Source organism: Neoarius graeffei, chromosome 4 (genome assembly GCF_027579695.1).
Source record: "Neoarius graeffei isolate fNeoGra1 chromosome 4, fNeoGra1.pri, whole genome shotgun sequence".
NCBI classification, from domain to species: domain Eukaryota; kingdom Metazoa; phylum Chordata; class Actinopteri; order Siluriformes; family Ariidae; genus Neoarius; species Neoarius graeffei.
In genome coordinates, this window is record NC_083572.1 from 103,687,340 (window position 1) to 103,712,118 (window position 24,779).

At 42.9% G+C, this 24,779-nt stretch overlaps 1 protein-coding gene and 1 long non-coding RNA gene across 2 annotated transcripts; both read left to right on the plus strand.

The window, feature by feature from the left end:
- The first annotated feature begins 1,932 nt into the window (after positions 1–1,932).
- Positions 1,933–5,688, plus strand: LOC132884643 (uncharacterized). Its single transcript, XM_060918482.1, has 15 exons — positions 1,933–2,278; positions 2,416–2,505; positions 2,624–2,693; positions 2,865–2,968; positions 3,057–3,329; positions 3,501–3,594; positions 3,727–3,794; positions 3,927–4,145; positions 4,263–4,301; positions 4,424–4,549; positions 4,639–4,716; positions 4,833–4,955; positions 5,056–5,133; positions 5,208–5,291; positions 5,506–5,688. Exons 1-15 carry the CDS (start codon positions 2,186–2,188, stop codon positions 5,686–5,688), a joined length of 1,722 nt encoding a protein of 573 aa, XP_060774465.1. The 5' UTR covers positions 1,933–2,185.
- Positions 5,689–14,946: 9,258 nt separating this feature from the next.
- On the plus strand, positions 14,947–16,091 carry LOC132885435 (uncharacterized). Its single transcript, XR_009654593.1, has 3 exons — positions 14,947–15,203; positions 15,331–15,396; positions 15,493–16,091. It is a non-coding gene; the product is annotated as an uncharacterized LOC132885435 (long non-coding RNA).
- The last annotated feature ends 8,688 nt before the right edge of the window (positions 16,092–24,779 follow it).

The window sequence follows — 24,779 nt, forward strand, 5'->3', positions numbered from 1 at the left end:
CATCATAGCATAATAACAAATGTAAACCCACATCATAGCATAATAACAAATATGAACTCACATCATAGCATAATAACAAATGCACTGCCCGAGTAAGTAATAGTATAAAACAGTGACAGCGGCTCACGGTAGTTTGTGACAAAAAAAAGCATTTAATTAATCACGTGGTTATACTTCCAAGGATAAAAAGATATCTTTACATTTACAAAAAGAACATTCAAAGCTGATTATCATGTCAAAGTCAATATATGTTAGCAGAGAAGATTGAAATTTCATTTGACTAGGCTCCAATGTGCAGTTAAAATAAAACTAAACATACTGATATAAACATCTACAATTAAAACACACACACACATCATCTTGTCATCAAAGTCAGTACTTTGATTTCCTGTAAATCATAATGTGAGTGCTGGGCTGTGCTTGCGTAAGTCTTCATACCCCTTGAAAATTTTTATACTGTATATTTGGCTAATGCCCTTTAAACAGTACACTCAAAAAAATAAAACATTGGATTTATTTAACCGAGTTATGGCAATCGGTCCCACAAAACTGTGTTAATTTAGATGCATTGAATACAGTTATGTTGAGTTATTCAACACATAACTGTATTCAATACATCTAAATTCCCACAGTTTCGTGGGACCCGTTGCCATAACTCAGTTAAGTAAATCCAATGTTTTATTTTTTTGAGTGTACTGCTTTGTTGTGCTTCTGTCTCATGCTGTTGTTCTGGAAGGAAAGGGTTGTCATCTTGGCAATGTGGTGGAGTCTAAGCTTAAAAAATAGGGACACAACCAGTGTTTTCAATTAACCAACCCGAAAATGAAAACCATGTGCAAGTGCAACTTCAGTTTTTGAAAATATTATCTCAAGACCTTCCATGTAAAATTACTTGGTGCTACGAGCTAGCCTAGCATGAAACACAACTTTGACTAAAAGCTGCAGTAAGTCGTTTTTGAAGAGAAAAGGTACGATTTTAGCATGTTCAAGCACCCAGAATTACAACCACATTAATAATGTTTTTAAGAAATCAAACCATTTGTATATACATCAAAATTTCAGCAAGATAAGAGTATAAACATTTAAGCACCTCAATGGTCTTACCTCAGTTTACCACAAATTCTGTGGAAAAGCTTGTCTGTGGTAAGATGGCCGCCCTGTGCGGACGCCCTGGAATACGCGGTGAGGCATCTAGTCTTCTATGTATATCTATGCCTCGAGCTGTCGCCATTTTAAACCGACAAACCTCGAGCCGTTGCCATTTTAGGAAAAGTCATAAAATTAAGTTAAAAAAAAAACTTAACTCTGCTGTTAAACAGTTTCGGGTCATTTTTGACCTGAAGACATTAGGAGGGTTAAACAAAATTCAGGTTATTGAAGATAAACTCATGAATTTGGGCTGGATCTTTCATTAATTTAAACTGGTGTTTACATTAAAGCTGAAAGCTATATATTTATCTATATATTCAGACTAGTGTTGTATTAAACTGTGGTAAAATGTTAAATATGATTGATAAACTGTGATTAAATGTTTTGGTATGGAGTTAAAATGTATACTGCCTAAGTGTAATATATTTAACAGCCTATAGTGATTAAATGGAGAAGGGAGCATTTTCATACATGACTACTTTGACTTTTAGTAATTAATGTACATTTTGGTGATAAAATTCTGCATATTTGCTGAAGTTAGTAGTATTTTATTTGTGGGGGATATTTATAGTGTTTATAGTGTAAGTATTTGTCTTGAGGGGGGAAAAGTTTACTGATAAGTCAACAGGCACTGCTCTGTGCTCACTCTCTCTCTCACACACACACACCATGAAAAGTAAACATGTTTAACGTGTGTTACGCTGTTGGATTGTTGCTCACAATGAGTCGAAGTAACAGAAGAACATTTCTATTTTTATTGCAGGTTTTCTTTGATTTGTGATCAGAGGTTTGTACGTACTTCACGACTGAGACTAATCATCGCCCTCAAGACTCATCGCACTCAAGTCATCCTCAAGACTCCCGGAGCAGATTTGTTCACACTCACACCATCACATTTTATATAAAATATATTAGGTTATCTTAGATAATTTAAGTTAAGTAGTTAAGGTAGGTTAGGGTTTAGGTCACTTAAACTTTGCAAGAAGTTTTTTCTTTTTTTTTTTTCTTTTTTTTTTTTTGTCTTCTGTCCAGCAGGATGCCAAGGAAGGGGAGGAGGTCTGAGGCGGCCAGGCGCCGATGGAGTAAGCTCGACCTGGAGGAGCTGACTCCCTCCACTTTCCCCCTGAAGGTATTTACACAGTAGATAAGCTTCTGTGTCACAACTGTCTGCATGAAAATAACTGTAGAAATGTCACATCAATCGCTTTCTTTTTAACTGCCAAGTTCTGTATGTCTGCCATGTCTTTGATGTTAATGTTTCATCAGACGGTGTCCCCCCCGGCCGGAGAGGAGCCTTCCACAGGGTCGAGGACCAGGGAGACCCACCCCCCCTGCTCCCGAGCTCCAGTCAGCAACGTATGTTCATATGAGACATTGTCTGAGGTTTAATGTATTTTGTATTACTTTTTAAATTTTTATTGTATTTTGTTTGAACTTGTCTTTGTCTTATGCTTATTATTTTATCTTTCATCAGTTGGTTGGATCTTCACCCCCAGCCAAGCCTTTCTGGAGCACGGGAGATGTCCTTCCCAAAGTTCGGCCATGTGAGTATCCACCTGTTTTATCCCTAAATGATCAATAAATTAATTCATCAATATTAAGCTTTTTAAACTGGTTTTTTGTACTGTTTTACTCGTATAAACGAGTGATTTCTTGACATTTCCTGGTTTTTCATTTAAATAATACCGTTATCTGCTTTGTCTTTTACTAAACAGGCCGCGGTACCGGGTTCCGCCATCGGGTGCTGAGGTGGCCAACTTCAAAGCTCACAGGACGGAGCCACAAGTTGGTCATCCCGCCGGAGTCTCCTGACAAGAAGGTGTTATTGTCCAGTTTATGAACAAAGCAATTGATCTTGAGAGGAATTAATGATTTTCATGCTAAAGAAATTTTCTTTGTTGTTGCAGTTCGTTCTGATTGTCGGGGACTCCCACCTGCGGTCCATCGCGGACGGTTTCGCCGTGATGCCAGAGGGTAAGTTCTCGTTTGGCGTCATGTCGACCCCTGGGGCCCACGCTGCTCAGCTGCGGACGGAGGTCCTGCATGCTGATCTTCCTCGGGCCCCTGCTGCGGTCTGTGTTCTTGCCCCCAGCAACAACCTGACTGCAAGCAGGACCATCGAGGAGGCAGCCGTCGACTATGCAAGTTTCCTCACTGCTGTGAGGAGCCGCTGGCCGGAGGTACGTGTTTTTTCATGTCTCTCTTGTCCTGTATTTGTAGTAGTTTGACAACACTAGAGATACGTTTAATCTCAGAGTAATCAATGTATGAGCTTTTAATGTGTAGTTATTGTAATGTGTGATTTTGAATGAAAATGCCGATTGTTAACGAACATGTTTTGTTTTCTACAGGTTTTTGTGCTGGACTTCCCCCCCCGCCTGCAGGAGGATGAGATGTACCAGGTCCTCCTGCGCCAAGAGTACCACCGCGTGACAGCTCGTATGGGTGTGTAAAAATATCATGTCAATAAAACAAGAACAAGAAATGTACTTAATGTCTGTGACATAGTAATGAACATAGTCATAATGCATGTGTGGATGTTGTGATGACTTATGTTTTTCGTTTTTATATTTTTAGGTGTGAGGTACTTCTCTGTGGCGGAGCACTTCCCCCTTACGCGCTTGGAGCTGTGGAGCAGAGACGGCGTAAGTAGAATGTCTGTGATAGAAAAAGTCTAATTTGTTATAATTTCTCGTGCTGACATGAACCAGTCAACACGAGCTACTTTTTGTAGTTGAACTTTGTCTGTAAATGGATTTGTGTTGTCATGTCTGCAGGTTCACCTGAGTGACCGTGAAGGGATGGGCATCCTCACCCAGCTGCTGTGGGCCGCGACGGAGCAGTTCCTCAAGACACCACCACCACCTCCCCCGGTGTCTCCCACTCCTTCACAGCCACTTGGGAAGGTATCTCCTAAGCTGGTTGTGAAGGGCGAGGTATGTGCTCCTCTGTCTCCTGACCCCTTCCAGTGGAAGGTCGTTGGTCGGAGAAGCAAGGTTAGTAAAGTTTATTATATTGTGTGTTTACATGTTTTTGGGTACATTTTGGTGAACGGGTTCACAGTTGTAATTAAAAAGCATCTATTTAATCAAATGTGATGTGAACTTTCCCAGTCGCAGGTTCCTGGTCAGGCCAGCGTGGCGCAGCAGCAGGTGAGTGACTTTTTTTTATTTTTTTAACAATAAGTTAACTGGTTAATATTTAAAGTTTTGTATATTTGACCAGACAAATATTCATGCGGGTGTTTTTTTTTTTTTTTTTTTGTCTTTCACAGGAGGAGTCCTTCCTCCCACTGAACCCAGTGTGGTTCAGTAGCACGATCCTTCGTGCTGTGGAGGAGGTGTCTCCTTCTCGGCTGTCTGGCGTGGAGGACTGCAGGTCTCCTCCAGCGAGCAAGAAGGTAAATTGTCTGACGTCTCTTCTCGGCTGTGTTCTAAAGTTTCTCCTTGTTCTACAGTTACTGATGCTATGTTTTATTTGATGGTGCAGGTGGCCTCCCCAGCGGCAGCCAGGCGTCGTAGGACCTCAGAGAGACGCCCCCCCCACCACCAGTCTCCTGTGAACACCGTATGTTACACAACTGACACACACAGTGAATGTTTACAGTTGACACGGTGTCTTCATGGAGACATAACTAGACTGTCTGTCTGAATTTTGATGTATTTGTTCTCGTCTGTCGACAGCTGGTTGGATCCCCTCCAACCAGGCTGTCACAGAGACTGGAGGACGACGCCCCCTCCAGCCCGGTTCCTCGGTCCAGGACCACGGACGGACCATCCCCCCGCACCCAAATTTCAGTGACCAACGTATGTTACTCTCTGCCACAACAGACACAATCTCACACAGAACACACATTGTGTTCACTGAGACATGAAGTTTAACGTGTTTGTTCTCGTGTGTCAACAGCTGATGGAGTCCCCTCCAGTCAGGTTGTCCTGCAGTTTGGGTGATCCGGAGACCCCCTGCTGTTCCCCGGTTGCGAAGGTAAATATTATTCCTATTAAGTAAAGTTCATGATGTCATTAAAGTCTTCATTTTATCAAATTATTTGTTTTCAGGTGCCCAGGATGAAGACTCCTTCACCGGCTGGACCATCCAAGACCATTAAAGATGTGGCCCATCAGTCTCCTCGCCCAGCTAAGGTATTTACTCCACAGTTGACACAGAATGTTTACTGTAAAATCAGTTGTAACTACATTAAACTGGTTCATTTAACATCTGATAGCATTATCTTTCTCTGCACACAACACAAATGTCAGTGAGAAATTGAAATACACTTGGAAAACTTTTCTTGTATCAACTTGGTGCGTTGTCTCCTCATGTCCAAATATTAATTGGAGTTATGACTTATCACAGACATGGACACCATTTCCCTCATTGACTTCCTGGCCCTGGATAATCGACGATGGACTCTCCAGCTCCCCTGGTAAAGAGGTCAGGACATTTACATTCGGGTTTATCGTGGGTTTAATAAAGTGCTTGTGTGTGTGTGGTTTATTTCAACTCAAATGCATAAAAAAACCTTTAAGGAAGAAATAATTCAGAGTAGTATAATCTAAACAGTTTATGGTTTTATTAATTGTTTAAAGATAAACACAAGTAATGGTACAGAGGTTTTCTAAATATGATCTTGATAAACTTAAGTTAATAATACTGGTCAGAAAACCTCTGTACTTGTAAAGTCAACATCCTGCAGTGTCAGTGTGGTGAAGGTAGTAGCCTCCTTTAAAGGTCCTTTAAATCCTCCTTTAAGGCCCGGTCACACAGCACTCCGCGTCTATATCACGTACAAAAAGATACAAAAATCAGGTGGACGTGGTCGTAAGTGGTAATTTTTGGTCAATTTTGGCTTTGCCGTGCTTTGTACGGGGTATGGCCGTCGGCGGCTGTTTCACTGCTGCAGCACTGCCAAATCACGGGTAACCGCGGCTCAGCGTCGTTGGAAGAGCGGCTTGCTGTGCATATAAAAGCGGTAGGATATGTTGAGCCTGTATCAGTTGGTTCTGTTGGTGCTGGAGCATTAAGATGAGGAGATCACAGCGTTGAGGGTTCATGTTCACCCCTTGACATTTAGACTGCAAGTGCCGAGGTCTCAGAAAATTACGGTATTTACATGCCGCAAATCAGAAGTGATGCAGAAGTGATTAGACAGTGATCAATCGAATTTAGAACTTGTTTGAGACGTCGTTTAACGGGCTTAGACAGTGCTATGTACGCGGAAAAATCCATTTCTCAGTGATAAGCCGCTAAACACACGCTATATCCCGTGATACCAACGCGTAACACCCGTCCGATGACCGTGCTCTGCCCGTGATAGACCGCCAAACTTTCGCGTCTTACCACGTCTCCCCAAGTTTTAATAACGGCCGGGACACTGATTATCACGTGTTTTTCACGTGTGTTGCACGTCTTTACCACGTGTGCCGGCCGTGGTTGTCCGCGGTCTAAAGTTTTGAGCAGTCCAAAACTTTTTGCCGCGTCTGACGCCGTTCCGATTTTCCCCTGCGTCCTGTCACGTCTGTATATCGACTGTAACACGTCTTAACTTCGACATCAACACGAACAACATCGTCTGCTTCACGGGAGAGCACTTTTTGACGGGTTTTGGCCGTGATAAAGCCGTAAAGCGCTGTGTGACCGGGCCTTTAAACTTTATTCTAGAAGACCATGGGACAAAGGAGAAACCACGATGGTCTCAACATGTTTAAATTTTAAACAAGGAATAATGTAATGTAATGTGTAGCCAAATATACTTGCCATAACATGTAAGATTGTGTCAGCTTTTTTATAGATTTATTTAATTGATCTGACAAACTTGCTGAAAACGTTCTACAACAGTTTGTAATGTGATTAGTTACGACTGCTGCTATTACTACTAGTAATAATAAAGTTAACAGTATTAATAACAATGCTGGCAATAATGGGTAGTAACTACTAATAAGACTAATAACTAATTGTGACTAACTTAGTAATAATTAACCTTTTAACATCTTTACAGGTGAGCGTCAAGGTAAGTGTGACGGTAAGTGGGGGTCAGTCTGTTGTTGTTGTTGTTAGGGCTAGCCACAGTCAGGCAGACATGAGGTACAGTGATTTCTCTAGAAATCATCAGTGTTCCTGCATGTCCCTGACTTTTCTTGCGTTTGAGAATGAGGGTGGTCACTTTAACACGGCTGCCCTCGATAGAGTGCTGGCACAGGGAGATTCACTGTACGTAGCAGTGAAACAACAGCTGATCCTGGAGAGAAGATACAATGATGACCATCTTAGCGTTGAGGAAATGCCAAAACAAGTCCTGACAGACACAAATATGTACAATGTCCATATGTCCGACATTAAATGTGGACTCGTCAAAGCCAGCAGCAACGGAAACCAGGGTCTCCTTTCCCTTGCTGAAGAGCTTCAGTGTCTGTCAGGTCATGTTAGGCATGCGTTCATCATTGTATCTCCAGAGGTTATTGCAGTTTTCCGTGACAAATCAGGGAGGTATGGCGTGTTTGATTCACATGCCAGAAATTCAGCAGGTCTACCAGACCACAACGGAACTGCAATCATGAAGACCTTCACTGAAATCAGTGACCTGGCTGAGCACCTGCTCAAACTCTTTGCCGATCGTGGACCTTTTGCCACCTATGAGTTGGTGCTTGTGTCATTTGAAGCCGTTGGTTCCAGTGAATGTCTTCAGCAATCGTTGGTAGAAAAAGTCTCCAGGACAGCTCTCCCTCCAACAAACGAAAATATCTTAAAACTCGGTAAAACCCAGCGACAAAAGGCCAGAAGAAAAAGTAGCAGCAAAGAGCAACATGCACCAGTGTGCCATGTTGTCAAAAAAAAAGGAAGCTCGGTATATGAAAAAAATAAGTATGACAAGTGCCCGGAATTTGGAATTAAAAAAATGGAAGCAGACAAAAAATATTCACAAGACAGTAATCATAGGAAACGACGGTTATTGTCTTTCAGACGTTATTATTTAAAAGTTCAAAGAAAAAAGAGCGTATTAATTATCCAGAGATATAAGGAAGATCCTGCTTTTCAGAGTAGACAAAAACAGTACATTAAAGACAAGTATAAGACGGATCCTGTTTTTCAGAGTAGACAAATAAGTTATATTAAAGACAAGTATAAGGTGGATCCTGCTTTTCAGAGTAGACGAAAACAGTACATTAAAGACAAGTATAAGGCGGATCCTGCTTTTCAGAGTAGACAGAAACAGTACATTAAAGACAAGTATAAGGCGGATCCTGCTTTTCAGAGTAGACAGAAACAGTACATTAAAGACAAGTATAAGGCGGATCCTGCTTTTCAGAGTAGACAGAAACAGTACAGTAAAGACAAGTATAAGGCGGATCCTGCTTTTCAGAGTAGACGAAAACAGTACATTAAAGACAAGTATAAGGCGGATCCTGCTTTTCAGAGTAGACAGAAACAGTACAGTAAAGACAAGTATAAGGCAGATCCTGCTTTTCAGAGTAGACGAAAACAGTACATTAAAGACAAGTATAAGGCGGATTCTGCTTTTCAGAGTAGACAGAAACAATACAGTAAAGACAAGTATAAGGCAGATCCTGCTTTTCAGAGTAGAAAGAAACAATACAGTAAAGACAAGTATAAGGCGGATCCTGCTTTTCAGAGTAGAAAGAAACAGTACAGTAAAGACAAGTATAAGGCGGATCCTGCTTTTCAGAGTAGAAAGAAATTGTATATGACGACAAAGTACATATCGCACCAGAGCTTTAGGCAAAAGAAAAAGGAGCGTTTCTATGCTAGGTACCACAGTGATCCTGAGTTTAGGTTACGCTGTATCAAACGCTGTAGCCAGCGCAGAGTAACCAAACTGTCCACAGATGCTACTTTTTGCATCTTTAGCAAGATGCAGAGGGCATTAAGGATCAAGCGAAAATATAGGAAGCTAGTGCCCCACACCCCCCGCCATTCGCAGGCCATGATTAACCCTGTGATGGAAGCCACCATCACAGCATTTCGCGAGCTAATTCGTCGTGGACCAACGTGCGTTTGTACGGTGTGCAACAGAGCAATGTTTCCTAATCAGGTTAAATTGTGCAATAGGGGAAAGTACACCCAAAAACCCAGAGTGGCCGCAGCCTGCTTAACAGGCAAGTACGTCCATTTTTGTGACGACGACTGCTCTGAACATTGCTCTGTTGCACAAGAGCGACTGCAGGAGTGGATCTGTAACACATGTGACAGCCACTTGAAGAGAGGACGCATGCCACCAATAGCCACCGCGAACCGACTGGAGTTGGCACCGATCCCCCCGGAGTTGGCTACGCTCAACGTGCTCGAGAGGCAGCTTATTGCCAAAATACTGCCTTTCGCCAAGGTTATCGCTCTGCCCAAAGGACAGCAAAAAGCAGTCCGCGGAGCTGTTGTGTGCGTTCCATCGGAGATGGAAGCGACTGTCAACAGTCTCCCAAGACCCAGATCGGAAGCGCAGCTACTTCAAGTTAAGTTAAAGAGGCGCATTAACTATAAGGGCTACCAGCACTTCTATACTGTTAACATGAAAAATGTTTTAGCTGCCCTCGCCATGCTTAAAAAGATGCATTCTGAGTATCAGGATGTATCCATTAACGACAGCGCCACTTTTGACGAGTCGGTCGATCAAGACGACTCGCAGCACAATGTTGCTGATGCTGCCCAGCCGGAGCAGCATCAGGGAGACATTGAGGCTGGCATAGACCTTGAGGAGGTTTTTAGTAGTCAGAACGACCCGGACCCCAATAGACGTCGTCAGCCCAAGGAAGCTGACGAGGAGGAGGAGGAGGAGGAGCTTAGACCTGGCCTGACTCTGGACACGTGTATGCAGCCGCCTGACATCGCGCAGGAAATTCTTACGTATGGCGATGGAATATTTAGCGTTGCCCCCGCCCAGGGCAACAAACCAGTAGGGTTCTTCGCCATACCGAAACTAGAAGCCATGGCTTTCCCTGTGCAATTCCCGACAGGAGAGAACACACTGGATGAACCCAGAACCTTCTCGCTCTCGCCTAGCATGTATTTTAATTGCAGGCTGTTTGCTGCTGATACACGTTTTGCTAGCGACCAAACGTATCTTTTCTTTGCGCAGTTTGTCACAGAGACGCACCTGGTGACAAACAGCATGTCGATTCAAATGCGCAAAGGCAGGTCCAGAGCTGCAGATGGCCGTCATATTAACAACCTCATGCTCCTGGACCGAGACGAGGTGCAACGGCTCATTATGAGCCAAGACGCAACTCGGTTTATGCAACCTCTTCGAGGCACCCCGGCTTATTGGACAAAAACGCTCAAAGATGTCCACGCCATGGTCCGGCAAATTGGCAAACCCACGTTTTTTGCAACGTTCTCCGCTGCCGAGATGAGATGGCCTGAGGTCGTAGAGGTCATAAATGCTCAGCAGGGAGAAATAGGGGACTTTTCAGAGCTCGACTGGAAAGCGAAATGCGACATTCTGCGGAGCAACCCCGTAACGGTGATGCGCATGTTTGAAAAGCGAGTCGATGCTCTGATGACCAACCTTATCCTCTCACCAGCACAGCCCATTGGTGAAGTAGAGGATTACTTTTATAGGGTTGAGTTCCAAGCTAGAGGAAGTCCCCATATACACATGCTGATTTGGATAAAAAACTCACCCAAATTTGACGACGCCTCTGACGACGAAGTAGCAGCGTTTATAGATCACTACATCTCATGTGAGATGCCTGACCCCGAGACAGACCTGGAGCTCCACGGAATTGTCTCGGAGGTTCAGGTGCACAGCAGGAACCATTCCAAGTCCTGCAAAAAAGGCAACGTTGCCTGTAGGTTTGGCTTCCCTAAACTGCCCGTGGATGAAACCTTCATCACTAGGCCCCCCGTTGTTCGCCCCTCTGGAGTTTTAGACGAAAACCAAGACGAGGCTGCTGCTAGAGAACGTAGGGAGAAGCGGGCAATCGCTAAGAAGCGAAAGAAAGCCAAAGCCAAGCTTCAGCAAGTTAGAGACTTGCTCATGGATGCAGGCGCTTCATTTAGCAGCTTGACGGAGTTGCTCGACCGATGCGGTTTGACGCGTAAGCAGTACCGTAAGCTCTTCGACCGCGCCGCGAACAGCAACGTCGTGGTCCTGAAGCGGCATCCGAATGACTGCTGGGTTAATCAGTACAACCCAGACCTGCTTCGTGCCTGGAACGCCAACATGGACATTCAGTACGTCGTGGATGACTACAGCTGCATCATGTACATGATGTCCTATGTGTCGAAGCCAGAGCATGAGATGACTCAATTCCTTAAGAACGTCATCAAAGATGTAAAACAGTCCAACGTAAATGAGCGTGACGAAATGAAGCAGATTATGCAGGCCTATGTTAAACATAGAGAGGTCAGCGCTCAAGAGGCTGTTGCTCGCACCTGCAGCTTGCGTCTGAAGAGGTGCTCCCGCTCCGTTGTGTTCCTTCAGACCGACGAGGAGGGTCTGAAGATGAGTCACCCTATTGGCAGACTCAAGCAAATGGAGCCGGGTTCGGAGGAGGTGTGGATGTCGGGCCTGCCTGACAAATACGCCTACAGGCCTGTCGAGCCGGAGTTCGAGCACATGTGCATGGCCGAGTTTGCGTCGGAGTACAGGGTGCTGTACGGGCAGCAAACTGAAAGTAGAAGCGGCATCCCCCTCTTACACGACATGGGCTTTGTTCAGAAGAGGACTGGGAAACCAGCAATTATTAGATTTCCTCGCTTCTCAGAGCAGAAAACACCTGAGAAGTTCTATAGAAGACTGCTCAAGCTTTATCTCCCACACAGATCCGATGACGACCTGAGAGATGAAGCACACCCGACTTACGAGCAGTTTTATAAGTGTGGCCAAAAGTATGGCGTGCGTGTCCGAGCCATCGTAGACCGCAACAAACAACGCTATGAAGGTCAAGGTCGGAAGCTTGACGAAGCGTTGGAACAGTATCGGGTGCATGGCCCTATAGTTAATGAATTGGACTGTTATGCGCCTGAAGTAGAGGCAGACCGGTTAGAGTGTCTTGCAGAGCGAGAACCTGACGATGAGCGTGAAGACCAAGAAGAAGTTCCTGAATACGAAGTCAAGAAAGACGGGAGGAGCTCCATGCCTAGGATAGAAGCGCCGCAGTTGAGTCCAGACTTTGTGAGAAAAATGTATCAAAGTCTGAACGAAACGCAGGCTTCTATCTTCTACAGCATACGTCAGTGGTGCTTTGAACTTGTGTGGGGTCATGACGTCGAGCCGTTTTATTACTTTTTGACCGGGGGAGCTGGCTGTGGTAAATCGCACGTAATCAAGTGCGTTCACCAGGAGGCAACGAGGATTCTGCGTGAGCTCCCCAGATTCCGGGACCATGCAGACATGTCCCAGCCTGCGGTGCTGCTGACCGCCTTCACTGGCACAGCAGCCTTCAACATCGCTGGCGTAACGTTGCACTCCGTCCTCAAACTGCCAAGATCCTTGAAGCCACCGTATCAAGGTCTTGGAAACGCCCTTGATGAGGTCAGAGCGGCGCTGTCCAATGCGGAGATTCTCATCATTGACGAGATCTCCATGGTTTCCAAAGAGCTGTTTGCCTACGTCAACTGGCGTTTTCAACAGATCCGAGGAAACAAGAAGCCGTTCGGAGGAATTTCTGTCCTTGCTGTAGGTGACTTTTATCAGTTGCCGCCTCCCGGTAGAGCCAAGCCGCTGTGTGTGTACGAGGAGACGGAGTTTGATCTCTGGAAGGATCACTTCAAAATGGTCGTCCTTACAGAGATCATGCGACAGAAGGACGATCGGGCTTTTGCTGAGCTCTTGAACCGCCTGAGAGTGAAGCAAAAGCGCGATCCTTTGAGCAACGAAGATAGACGGTTGCTCACACAGGCAGTGGCCGACATCAAGGATTGTCCAGTAGATAGGCTGCATATATATGCCACCAACAAAGAAGTTGACCGTCACAACTCCGCCACTGTAGCCTCCCTCCACGAGGATGCCATTGACATCGCAGCTCAGGATTACCGTAAAATGCCTACGACCGGCTGCATGACGATGGTGTTCGCCGTTAAAGGTAACCAGCGAGACTTGCCTGACAACATAATGGCTGCTCAAGGAGTACGCGTTATGTTGACCAGGAATCTCGACGTGGAGGACGGAATTGTTAACGGAACATTCGGAACCATCTCGCACATTGTGATGACGGAGCGCGAGCCAAAATATGTAAAGTTGATTGGACTCCAGCTGGACAATCCCACAGCAGGACAGAGATTCCGCAAAAAGATCTTGGGTCCCTCAGACAATCTGGCCTATATTGAAAGGTCTGAGGAGAACCTGAGCAGCAAAAAAGGCGTTGTTCGTCGCCAGTTCCCCATGAAGTTGGCTTTTGCCTGTACGGCCCACAAAGTACAAGGCATGACGATGGCGTCGGCGGTTGTGTGCCTGAAACGCGTCTTCGAACCGGGCATGGCTTATGTAGCTCTAAGCCGCACAACTTCGCTGGGAGGTCTGACCGTCTGCGACTTCGACGAGAAGAAGATCTACGCCGACCCCGAGATAAAGATGGCTATGGAAAGTATGCCTCGAGCGTCTTTCCAGAGCTGTAGACCGTTGTTGAGTTTTCTTCAATCCGTGCAACAAACTCCAAAGGTTTTGACAATTGTCCACCACAACACGCAGGGTCTGCCATGTCACATGGTGGACCTGAGAGCGCATCATGAGCTCCAACAAGCGGATGTGCTTTGCCTTACAGAGACACATTTGTCGGGGTCTTCTGTAGCTGAAATTTTTCAATTGGAGGGGTATGCCATGTTCCCACGTAGCAGACAGCTGTCTTACAACAGCTGTGTGGACATGGCTAAAAAAGATGGAGGTGGAGTTGCAGTGTACTGCAGAGACTATGTGCAAGCAGAGCCTCGCAGGTACATGCAACAGGTCACGGATTTGGAGTTTGTTGTTGTTAAAATCAAGGCTCCGGTCAAAGTACTATTGGCGACGGTTTACAAACCGCCAAATTTTCAATTAGGAATCTTTCTCCAAAATTTGAAAAACCTCTTGGACTCATTGGCCATTTTAAATCACCAGCCCATTGTTGTTTGTGGCGATTTTAATGAGGATCTTCTTTCGAAAGGAAAAAAAAGCATCAAAGACTTATTTCAGTCCAGAGGTTACACTCAATTAATTAAAGAGTCCACCACCGAGAAGAACACGCTGATTGACCACATTTATATTTCACATCCTGATAAGTGTCTTCAATCAGGTGTTCTCCAAACGTACTACAGTTACCACAGTCCGGTTTATTGTATTTTGACCGACTAAGCCTCTCTAGCCAACACATGATCCATAGAAAAGTTCGAGTTTCTGTATCCTGTAAGGTGTGTGTGTGTGTGTGTGTGTGTGTGTGTGTGTAATGCATATGTAGTTTCTAGGCACTCCTTGAGCCTGGTCAAGGAGTAGTTTATCGTCACTGTTATTGTACTCTCTCTGTAAAGTGTTAATTGACCTTAATTTTTTTTTTGTAAAAAAAAAAACCTTCACATTGTTTCATTTTGTCATAACTTGTCTGCGTGGGCGTTTTTCTTATTTAATTGTTTTTCATATACGTGTTTCAGGTCACTCATTCAGTTTGTTCAATGAGTGCCCAGTTTTTCAATTGTGTAGTTTTAAGTTATTGTTAAGACTAATAATTGTAGTGGCATGTGTTGGCTGGAAATGGTTGAATCTTATGTAAATGCAGTGTAATTGTATTTATTTATGTAATAAAGGGCTCCGCATTATCTTGTCATTTACTGAGCTGCTGAGAACGGCGGTCAATTTAAAATGTTATGGAATTGGCTTAGCTAATGTAATGTAATGTTATGTAATCTTGTATTGTAATGTTGCTTTATGTAAAATCAAGCTGAATGTCAACAAGGTCCATCACAAGGTAAGTATCTCTCTTCCTTTGAATTATTCACTCGCGTTTGAGTAATGTAACTAAATCCCCCTCCCTTTCTCTTCTTCAGGCTCTCTACTGTCCATGTTCAAAAGCAGGAGTATCTCACAGCAGAGTGAGGAGGAAATGAAGAGGACCACAGCTGATCTCGTGCCAGTGGGGACAGCAACCGATCACAAAAAAGCAAAGAAATATTTCATAACTTTTGAGCAATGTTTTAACACAATGCATTGAAACCTGTAACTTATGTCTTGTTGTTTTTTTAATCTGGGAACATATGTAGGATGAAGACCTCCAGAAGACTATAGCAGCTCACTCTCCAGTGAAGACAGCAACCCAGCAGAAGAACGTAAGGGATATTTAGCATTGTATCTTCATTGATTTGAATATCAAACAACACTTTGAAAAGTGCACCTGACTAATGAATACTGTTTTAATGTTACAGGAAGAACAACAGACTCAGGAAGAAGATCTCCAGAAGATCCCCCCCCCCTTTTATCTTTAGTTTCCTGATTGGTTCGGTTGTCTTGTCTGCTTCTTAGATTAGTTCTCATTGTATTTAGTAGGGAGGATACACACCAGGTCCTAGGGCCTGTGATTAGTTGACCGGTAGTACCTAATCTGCTTTTTGTTGCTACAGTAATGCTTTTATGTCTGAGGACTATAGTTGACTTGTTAACTTGAGTGCAGTCCTAAAGTTTCCATCAATGAAACTGTCTTCATGTTAAACTGTTCATGTTGTTGTTGCCCAAATGAGGATGGGTTCCCTTTTGAGTCTGGTTCCTCTCGAGGTTTCTTCCTCATGTTGTTGTCTGAGGGAGTTTTTCCTTGCCACCGTCGCCACAGGCTTGCTCATTGGGGATAGATTAGTGACAAAATTAGCTCATGTTTTAAGTTGTTCAAATTCTGTAAAGCTGCTTTGCGACAATGTTTGTTAAAAGCGTTAGACTTATGTTGATTTTTGCTGACTCATCGGGTGTTTTTCAATGCCTTGGTTGTTTGCTTGTGTTTTATGGAAAAATAAACCAAATATCTGCTGCAAAATGTCTGTTTATGGTTGTTTTATTATTGCTTGCTAGGTATTAGCATGTTAGCTAGCTGTTAGCATCGTAGCCTCATAGTAATTCACACATTCACACAGTACAGTACTCCTCCTGTGAAAGACAAAAAACCCACATGTATATTTGACCAGACAAATATTCAAACTTTAAATATTAACCAGTTAACTTATTGTTAAAAATAAATAAAAATCTCACCTGCTGCTGCGCCACGCTGGCCTGACCAGGAACCTGCGACTGGGAAAGTTCACATCACATATTTGATAGTCCTGGTAAGCTTTTATATTGGTAAAGTTGTTTATAGGACCATTTCTCAGTGTCTGTTTTTTTAATCAATAGTTTTTCAGTAATAACTTGATGTTTAACATCAATTTTGTAGCCTCATAGCAAGTCACACATTCACGGCCAGCAAACATGCGTGACCAAATTGCTTCGCGCACTGCATCCTCTCACAATTTCCCCCGGGGAATTGTCCCGTCTAGTGTTATATTTGTTACTCTTCCTACACAAATTTCGATTTCGATTAACTCAATAACCGTACGTCGCACACAGACAAACAATATATCAAAACGTGCGGCTCGATCGGACTCGCTATGCTATTACTTTTCTCTATAGAAAACGATTTTTTCGCGACGTAGTCGCGAAAAAATCGCCCCAAAAAACCCCATTCATTTCTATGGAATTAATTGAAAAAAAGCACTTTTTCAACGTTTTTCAAACGTCCGCTGCTCTGGCATGCTTTAACCTAGAGACGTGATTCAACCTCTAAAACGTAGGAAAACTTCTCCTCTGTGGATCTGGCCTTCAACTTTTCTGCTAGGTTCTACACTTTTGGATCAGTCCCGGCTCAAACGCCATGTGGGTTCCGGGAGAAAATCCGGCTTTTGAATGGGTGTCTATTGCGTTACACACCAGTGAAGGTCTTTAAGCTTCGAGTGTAGACAGCTTGGAAAAAAAGCTCAAACTTTCTCGCTTAAACTGAGTTTTCATCCACAAATTTCACTCTACAGACATGATTTTCTCAAAAGTAGTAGGAAAACTTGTCCTGATTCACACATTGTGTCTATCTAAATGATAGGATTTACAATTTTTGAATGAGAAGCCTCAAACTGAGAAGAGGGCAGCCAAATGGCCTCACCTTAGCTGCCCACTTTATTAGGAACACTTCTGTTCGTACATACAAACTACAACCACTCTTCTTAGAGTTTATTCTATTTTTAAAAGGGACAGTGCACAAATTAAACATTATCCTTGTGGTAAGGACAGATGTCTGTCCCAGGTTATAGCAGTACATGCTAATTTCCGCCTGTAGTCACTTTGGTTATACTGTTGAATAGCTCTTCTTCATGACGGCTGCTGTCTCAAGCACACACACAATCATTGCATTGAAACATCATTGCGGGTCACACGTTCACGGCCAGCAAACATACGTGACCGAATTGCTTCGCGCACTGCATCCTCTCACAATTTCCCCCGGGGAATTGTCCGGTCTAGTGTTATATTTGTTACTCTTCCTACACAAATTTCGATTTCGATTAACTCAATAACCGTACGTTGCACACAGACAAACAATATATCAAAATGTGCGGCTCGATCGGACTCGCTATGCTATTACTTTTTTACTTTTTTCTTTTTTCTACTTTTTTCTACACTTTTGGATCAGTCCCGGCTCAAACGCCATGTGGGTTCCGGGAGAAAATCCGGCTTTTTAATGGGTGTCTATTGCGTTCCACACCAGTGAAGGTCGTTAAGCTTAGAGTGTAGACAGCTTGGAAAAGAAGCTCAAACTTTCTCGCTTAAACTGTGTTTTCATCCACAAATTTCACTCTACAGACATGATTTTCTCAAAAGTAGTAGGAAAACTTGTCCTGATTCACGCAATGTGTCTATCTAAACGATAGGATTTACAATTTTTGAATGAGAAGCCTCAAACTGAGAAGAGGGCAGCCGAATGGCCTCATTGACAACCATTATAAACGTGACAGAAACACAGCCTCAGTCGGCATGACACTTCACCTTAGCCGCCCACTTTATTAGGAACACTTCCGTTAGTACATACAAACTACAAACACTCTTCTTAGAGTTTTGAGTTTATTTTATTTTTAATGGGACAGTGCACAAATTAAACATTATCCTTGTGGTAAGGACAGATGTCTGTCCCAGGTTAATTTTCTCAAAACTAGTAGTCACACTTGTCCCAAAAAAACCCCATTCATTTCTATGGAATTAATTGGAAAAAAAAGCACTTTTTCAAACATCCGCTGCTCTGAGAAACTGAGAAGAGGGTAGCCGACAGGCCTCACCTTAGCCGCCCACTTTATTAGGAACACTTCTGTTCGTACATACAAACTACAAACACTCTTCTTAGAGTTTATTTTATTTTTAAAAGGGACAGTGCACAAATTAAACATTATCCTTGTGGTAAGGACAGATGTCTGTCCCAGGTTATAGCAGTACATGCTAATTTCCGCCTGTAGTCACTTTGGTTATACTGTTGAATAGCTCTTCTTCATGACGGCTGCTGTCTCAAGCACACACACAATCATTGCATTGAAACATCATTGCGGGTCACACGTTCACGGCCAGCAAACATACGTGACCGAATTGCTTCGCGCACTGCATCCTCTCACAATTTCCCCCGGGGAATTGTCCGGTCTAGTGTTATATTTGTTACTCTTCCTACACAAATTTCGATTTCGATTAACTCAATAACCGTACGTTGCACACAGACAAACAATATATCAAAATGTGCGGCTCGATCGGACTCGCTATGCTATTACTTTTTTACTTTTTTCTTTTTTCTACTTTTTTCTACACTTTTGGATCAGTCCCGGCTCAAACGCCATGTGGGTTCCGGGAGAAAATCCGGCTTTTTAATGGGTGTCTATTGCGTTCCACACCAGTGAAGGTCGTTAAGCTTAGAGTGTAGACAGCTTGGAAAAGAAGCTCAAACTTTCTCGCTTAAACTGTGTTTTCATCCACAAATTTCACTCTACAGACATGATTTTCTCAAAAGTAGTAGGAAAACTTGTCCTGATTCACGCAATGTGTCTATCTAAACGATAGGATTTACAATTTTTGAATGAGAAGCCTCAAACTGAGAAGAGGGCAGCCGAATGGCCTCATTGACAACCATTATAAACGTGACAGAAACACAGCCTCAGTCGGCATGACACTTCACCTTAGCCGCCCACTTTATTAGGAACACTTCCGTTAGTACATACAAACTACAAACACTCTTCTTAGAGTTTTGAGTTTATTTTATTTTTAATGGGACAGTGCACAAATTAAACATTATCCTTGTGGTAAGGACAGATGTCTGTCCCAGGTTAATTTTCTCAAAACTAGTAGTCACACTTGTCCCAAAAAAACCCCATTCATTTCTATGGAATTAATTGGAAAAAAAAGCACTTTTTCAAACATCCGCTGCTCTGAGAAACTGAGAAGAGGGTAGCCGACAGGCCTCACCTTAGCCGCCCACTTTATTAGGAACACTTCTGTTCGTACATACAAACTACAAACACTCTTCTTAGAGTTTATTTTATTTTTAAAAGGGACAGTGCACAAATTAAACATTATCCTTGTGGTAAGGACAGATGTCTGTCCCAGGTTATAGCAGTACATGCTAATTTCCGCCTGTAGTCACTTTGTTTATACTGTTGAATAGCTCTTCTTCATGACGGCTGCTGTCTCATGCACACACATAATCATTGCATTGAAACATCATTGCGGGTCACGCGTTCACGGCCAGCAAACATGCGTGACCGAATTGCTTCGCGCACTGCATCCTCTCACAATTTCCCCCGGGGAATTGTCCGGTCTAGTTAGGATGCAGTGCTGCAGCACAGCAACCTATGGGCTCCCCTAGGGGAGCCCATAGGTTGCAGTGCAAAGCACTGCAACTATTGTTCTTCTACGTATTTCTTCTTCTTCTTCTTCTTATTATTATTCCTACGCAAATTTTGATTTCGAATAACTCAATAACCGTACGTCGCACACAGACAAACAATATATCAAAACGTGCGGATCGATCGGACTCGCTATGCTATTACTTTTCTCTATAGATTACGATTTTTTCGCGACGTAGTCGCGAAAAAATCGTCCAAAAAAACCCCATTCATTTCTATGGAATTAATTGAAAAAAAAGCACTTTTTCAACGTTTTTCAAACGTCCACTGCTCTGGCATGCTTTCACCTAGAGACGTGATTCAAACTCTAAAACGTAGGAAAACTTCTCCTCTGTGGATCTGGCATTCAACTTTTCTGCTAGGTTCTACACTTTCGGATCAGTCCCGGGTCAAACGCCATGTGGGTTCTGATAGAAAATCCGGCTTTTGAATGGGTGTCTATTGCGTTACACACCAGTGCGCCTCGTTAACTCAGAGTGTAGGCGGCTTCAAAAAAAAGCTCAAAATTTCTCACTTAAACTGTGTTTTCATCCACAAATTTCACTCTACAGACATGATTTTCTCAAAAGTAGTAGGAAAACTTGTCCTGATTCACACAATGTGTCTACCTAAACGGTAGGATTTACGGTTTTTGAATGACAAGCCTCAAAGCAAGGAGAGCACAGGTGAGCGGCCTCATTGACTCCCAGTATAAACGTTGCTGAAAAGTCACTCGTTTTTAACTCCCTGTAGCGTCCTCATTTTTAACAATACAAACAAAAAAATACATCATTTTATTCAGGAGACCCTTCTAGCGCTCACTGTGAAAGAATTTTGTGAATAGCTGCTTTCGTTGTCGAGTTATTTGTCATTGTTTGAGGTCTGGTCCATAGTAAAAAACAGCACAAAATTCAAGACCTTGTGTGTGTTAGCTCATTGACATGCATTATAAACGGGATAGAAAAGTCACTCGTTTTTAACTCCCTGTAGCGTCCTCATTTTTAACAATACAAACAAAAAAATACATCATTTTATTCAGGAGACCCTTCTAGCGCTCACTGTGAAAGAATTTTGTGAATAGCTGCTTCCGTTGTCGAGTTATTTGTCATTGTTCGAGGCCTGGTCCTTCATAAAAAAAACAGTAGAAAACTCCAGCCCTTGTGTGTCAGCCTCACCTTAGCCGCCCACTTTATTAGGAACACTTCTGTTCGTACATACAAACTACAAACACTCTTCTTAGAGTTTAGAGTTTATTTTATTTTTAAAAGGGACAGTGCACAAATTAAACATTATCCTTGTGTTAAGGACAGATGTCTGTCCCAGGTTATAGCAGTACATGCAAACAAACAGTACATTACTTTTCTCTATAGAATACGATTTTTTCGCGACGTAGTCGTGAAAAAATCGCCCCAAAAAACCCCATTCATTTCTATGGAATTAATTGAAAAAAAAGCACTTTTTCAACGTTTTTCAAACATCCGTTGCTCTGGCATGCTTTCACCTAGAGACATGATTCAAACTCTAAAACGTAGGAAAACTTCTCCTCTATGGATCTGGCATTCAACTTTTCTGCTAGGTTTTACACTTTCGGATCAGTCCCGGTTCAAACGCCATGTGGTTTCTGGGAGAAAATCCGGCTTTTGAATGGGTGTCTATTGCGTTACACACCAGTGAGGGTCTTTAAGCTTAGAGTGTAGGCGGCTTCAAAAAAAAGCTCAAACTTTCTCGCTTAAACCGTGTTTTCAGCCACAAATTTCACTCTACAGACATGATTTTCTCAAAAGTAGTAGGAAAACTTGTCCTGATTCACACAATGTGTCTACCTACACGATAGGATTTACGGTTTTTGAATGACAAGCCTCAAAGTGAGGAGAGCACAGGTGAGCGGCCTCATTGACTCCCAGTATAAACGTTGCTGAAAAGTCACTCGTTTTTAACTCCCTGTAGCGTCGTCATTTTTAAAAATACAAACAAAAAAATACATCATTTTATTCAGGAGACCCTTCTAGCGCTCACTGTGAAAGAATTTTGTGAATAGCTGCTTCCGTTGTCGAGTTATTTGTCATTGTTCGAGGCCTGGTCCTTCATAAAAAAAACAGTAGAAAACTCCAGCCCTTGTGTGTCAGCCTCACCTTAGCCGCCCACTTTATTAGGAACGCTTCTGTTCGTACATACAAACTACAAACACTCTTCTTAGAGTTTAGAGTTTATTTTATTTTTAAAAGGGACATTGCACAAATTAAACATTATCCTTGTAGGAAAACTTGTCCTGATTCACACAATGTGTCTACCTAAACGATAGGATTCACGGTTTTTGAATGACAAGCGTCAAACTGAGGACAGGGCAGCTGACAGGCTTCATTGAAACCCATTGTAAACATGAGAGAAAAGTCACTCGTTTTTAAATCGCTCTATTGTCGTTATTTTTAAGAGTACAAACAAAAAAATACATCATTTTATTCAGGAGACCCTTCTAGCGCTCACTGTGAAAGAATTTTGTGAATAGCTGCTTCCGTTGTCGAGTTATTTGTTATTGTTCGAGGCCTGGTCCTTCATAAAAAAACAGTAGAAAACTCCAGCCCTTGTGTGTCTTAGCCTCACCTTAGCCGCCCACTTTATTAGGAACACTTCTGTTCGTACATACAAACTACAAACACTCTTCTTAGTGTTTAGAGTTTATTTTATTTTTAAAAGGGACAGTGCACAAATTAAACATTATCCTTGTGGTAAGGACAGATGTCTGTCCCAGGTTATAGCAGTACATGCTAATTTCCGCCTGTAGTCACTTTGTTCATGCTCTTGAAAAGCTCTTCTTCATGATGGCTGCTGTCTAGATCAAACACACAATCATTGCATTGAAACATCATTGCGGGTCACACATTCACGGCCAGCGAACATGCGTGACCGAATTGCTTCGCGCACTGCATCCTCTCACAATTTCCCCCGGGGAATTGTCCGGTCTAGTATTCATTTTGTTACCCTACTTTTTACTCCAACGCATATTTTGATTGCTAATAACTCACTAACAGTTCATCGGACACAGGCAGGCCATATATCAAAACGTGCGGCATGGTCGGACTCGGCGTGCTATTACTTTGTCCGATATTCAGTCAAACCCTCTAGCGCCACCAACGGCTCAAGTCTCAGGAACATTTCTGCTTGTAACTTTTCAACCGTTGGTCCGATTTTCGAAAACTTGGTGTCCCTGTAATCCTTGGGCCCAGACGAATCCATCGCACCCTATGACGTCATTTTCCGCCCGCCTACTTTTCCCGCCATTTTGATTTTATTCTTGTTCATATTTCCATGCAAACTTTGATTGTGAATAACTCATTAACTGTACATCGCTCAGGGGCAACCTATATATCAAAACGTGCGGCTCGATCTGACTCGGTGTCATACTACTTTGTATGTTATTCTGTGAAACTCTCTAGCGCCACCAACGGCTCAAAGTCTCATTATTTACATTTCCCATTCATTTCTATGGAGTTTTTGGAAAACTTGCTGCAATCTTTGACTGCGAATATCTCATTTACCGTACATCGTACACGGGCAAGCAATATATCAAAGCGTGCGGCTCGATCGGACTCGGTGTCGGATTGCTTTGTTCGATATTCTGTGAAACTCTCTAGCGCCACCAACGGCTCAAAGTCTCAGCTACATTTCCCATTCATTTCTATGGAGTTTCTGAAAAACTCCATGCCTTTTGGGTGGTGCTTTCACCTAGAGCCGTGCCTCCACGCACTGCATCACTCTCGCGATTTCCCGCAGGGGAATTGTCTAGTGTTATATTTGTTACTCTTCCTACGCAAATTTCGATTTCGATTAACTCAATAACCGTACGTTGCACACAGACAAACAATATATCAAAACGTGCGGCTCGATCGGACTCGCTATGCTATTACTTTTCTCTATAGAAAACGATTTTTTCGCGACGTAGTCGCGAAAAAATCGTCCAAAAAAACCCCATTCATTTCTATGGAATTAATTTGAAAAAAAGCACTTTTTCAACGTTTTTCAAACATCCGCTGCTCTGGCATGCTTTCACCTAGAGACGTGATTCAAACTCTAAAACGTAGGAAAACTTCTCCTCTGTGGATCTGGCATTCAACTTTTCTGCTAGGTTCTACACTTTCGGATCAGTCCCGGGTCAAACGCCATGTGGTTTCTGGGAGAAAATCCGGCTTTTGAATGGGTGTCTATTGCGTTACACACCAGTGCGCCTCGTTAACTCAGAGTGTAGGCGGCTTCAAAAAAAAGGTCAAACTTTCTCGCTTAAACTCTGTTTTCAGCCACAAATTTCACTCTACAGACATGATTTTCTCAAAAGTAGTAGGAAAACTTGTCCTGATTCACACAATGTGTCTACCTAAACGATAGGATTTACGGTTTTTGAATGACAAGCGTCAAACTGAGGACAGTGCAGCTGACAGGCTTCATTGACAACCATTATAAACGTGATAGAAAAGTCACTCATTTTTAAATCGCTATAGTGTCGTTATTTTAAAGAGTACAAACAAAAAAATACATCATTTTATTCAGGAGACCCTTCTAGCGCTCAGTGTGAAAGAATTTTGTGAATAGCTGCTTCCGTTGTCGAGTTATTTGTCATTGTTCGAGGCCTGGTCCTTCATAAAAAAAACAGTAGAAAACTCCAGCCCTTGTGTGTCTTAGCCTCACCTTAGCCGCCCACTTTATTAGGAACACTTCTGTTCGTACATATAAACTTCAAACACTCTTCTTAGAGTTTAGAGTTTATTTTATTTTTAAAAGGGACAGTGCACAAA

Bases quoted from the DNA above. Each gene is read 5' to 3' on its own strand.
- LOC132884643 (XM_060918482.1), top strand. From the start codon at position 2,186: ATGCCAAGGAAGGGGAGGAGGTCTGAGGCGGCCAGGCGCCGATGGAGT. The intron at 2,969-3,056 runs GTGTTATTGTCC...TTGTTGTTGCAG, and splicing joins CGGAGTCTCCTGACAAGAAG to TTCGTTCTGATTGTCGGGGA. The intron at 4,146-4,262 runs GTTAGTAAAGTT...GAACTTTCCCAG, and splicing joins TCGTTGGTCGGAGAAGCAAG to TCGCAGGTTCCTGGTCAGGC.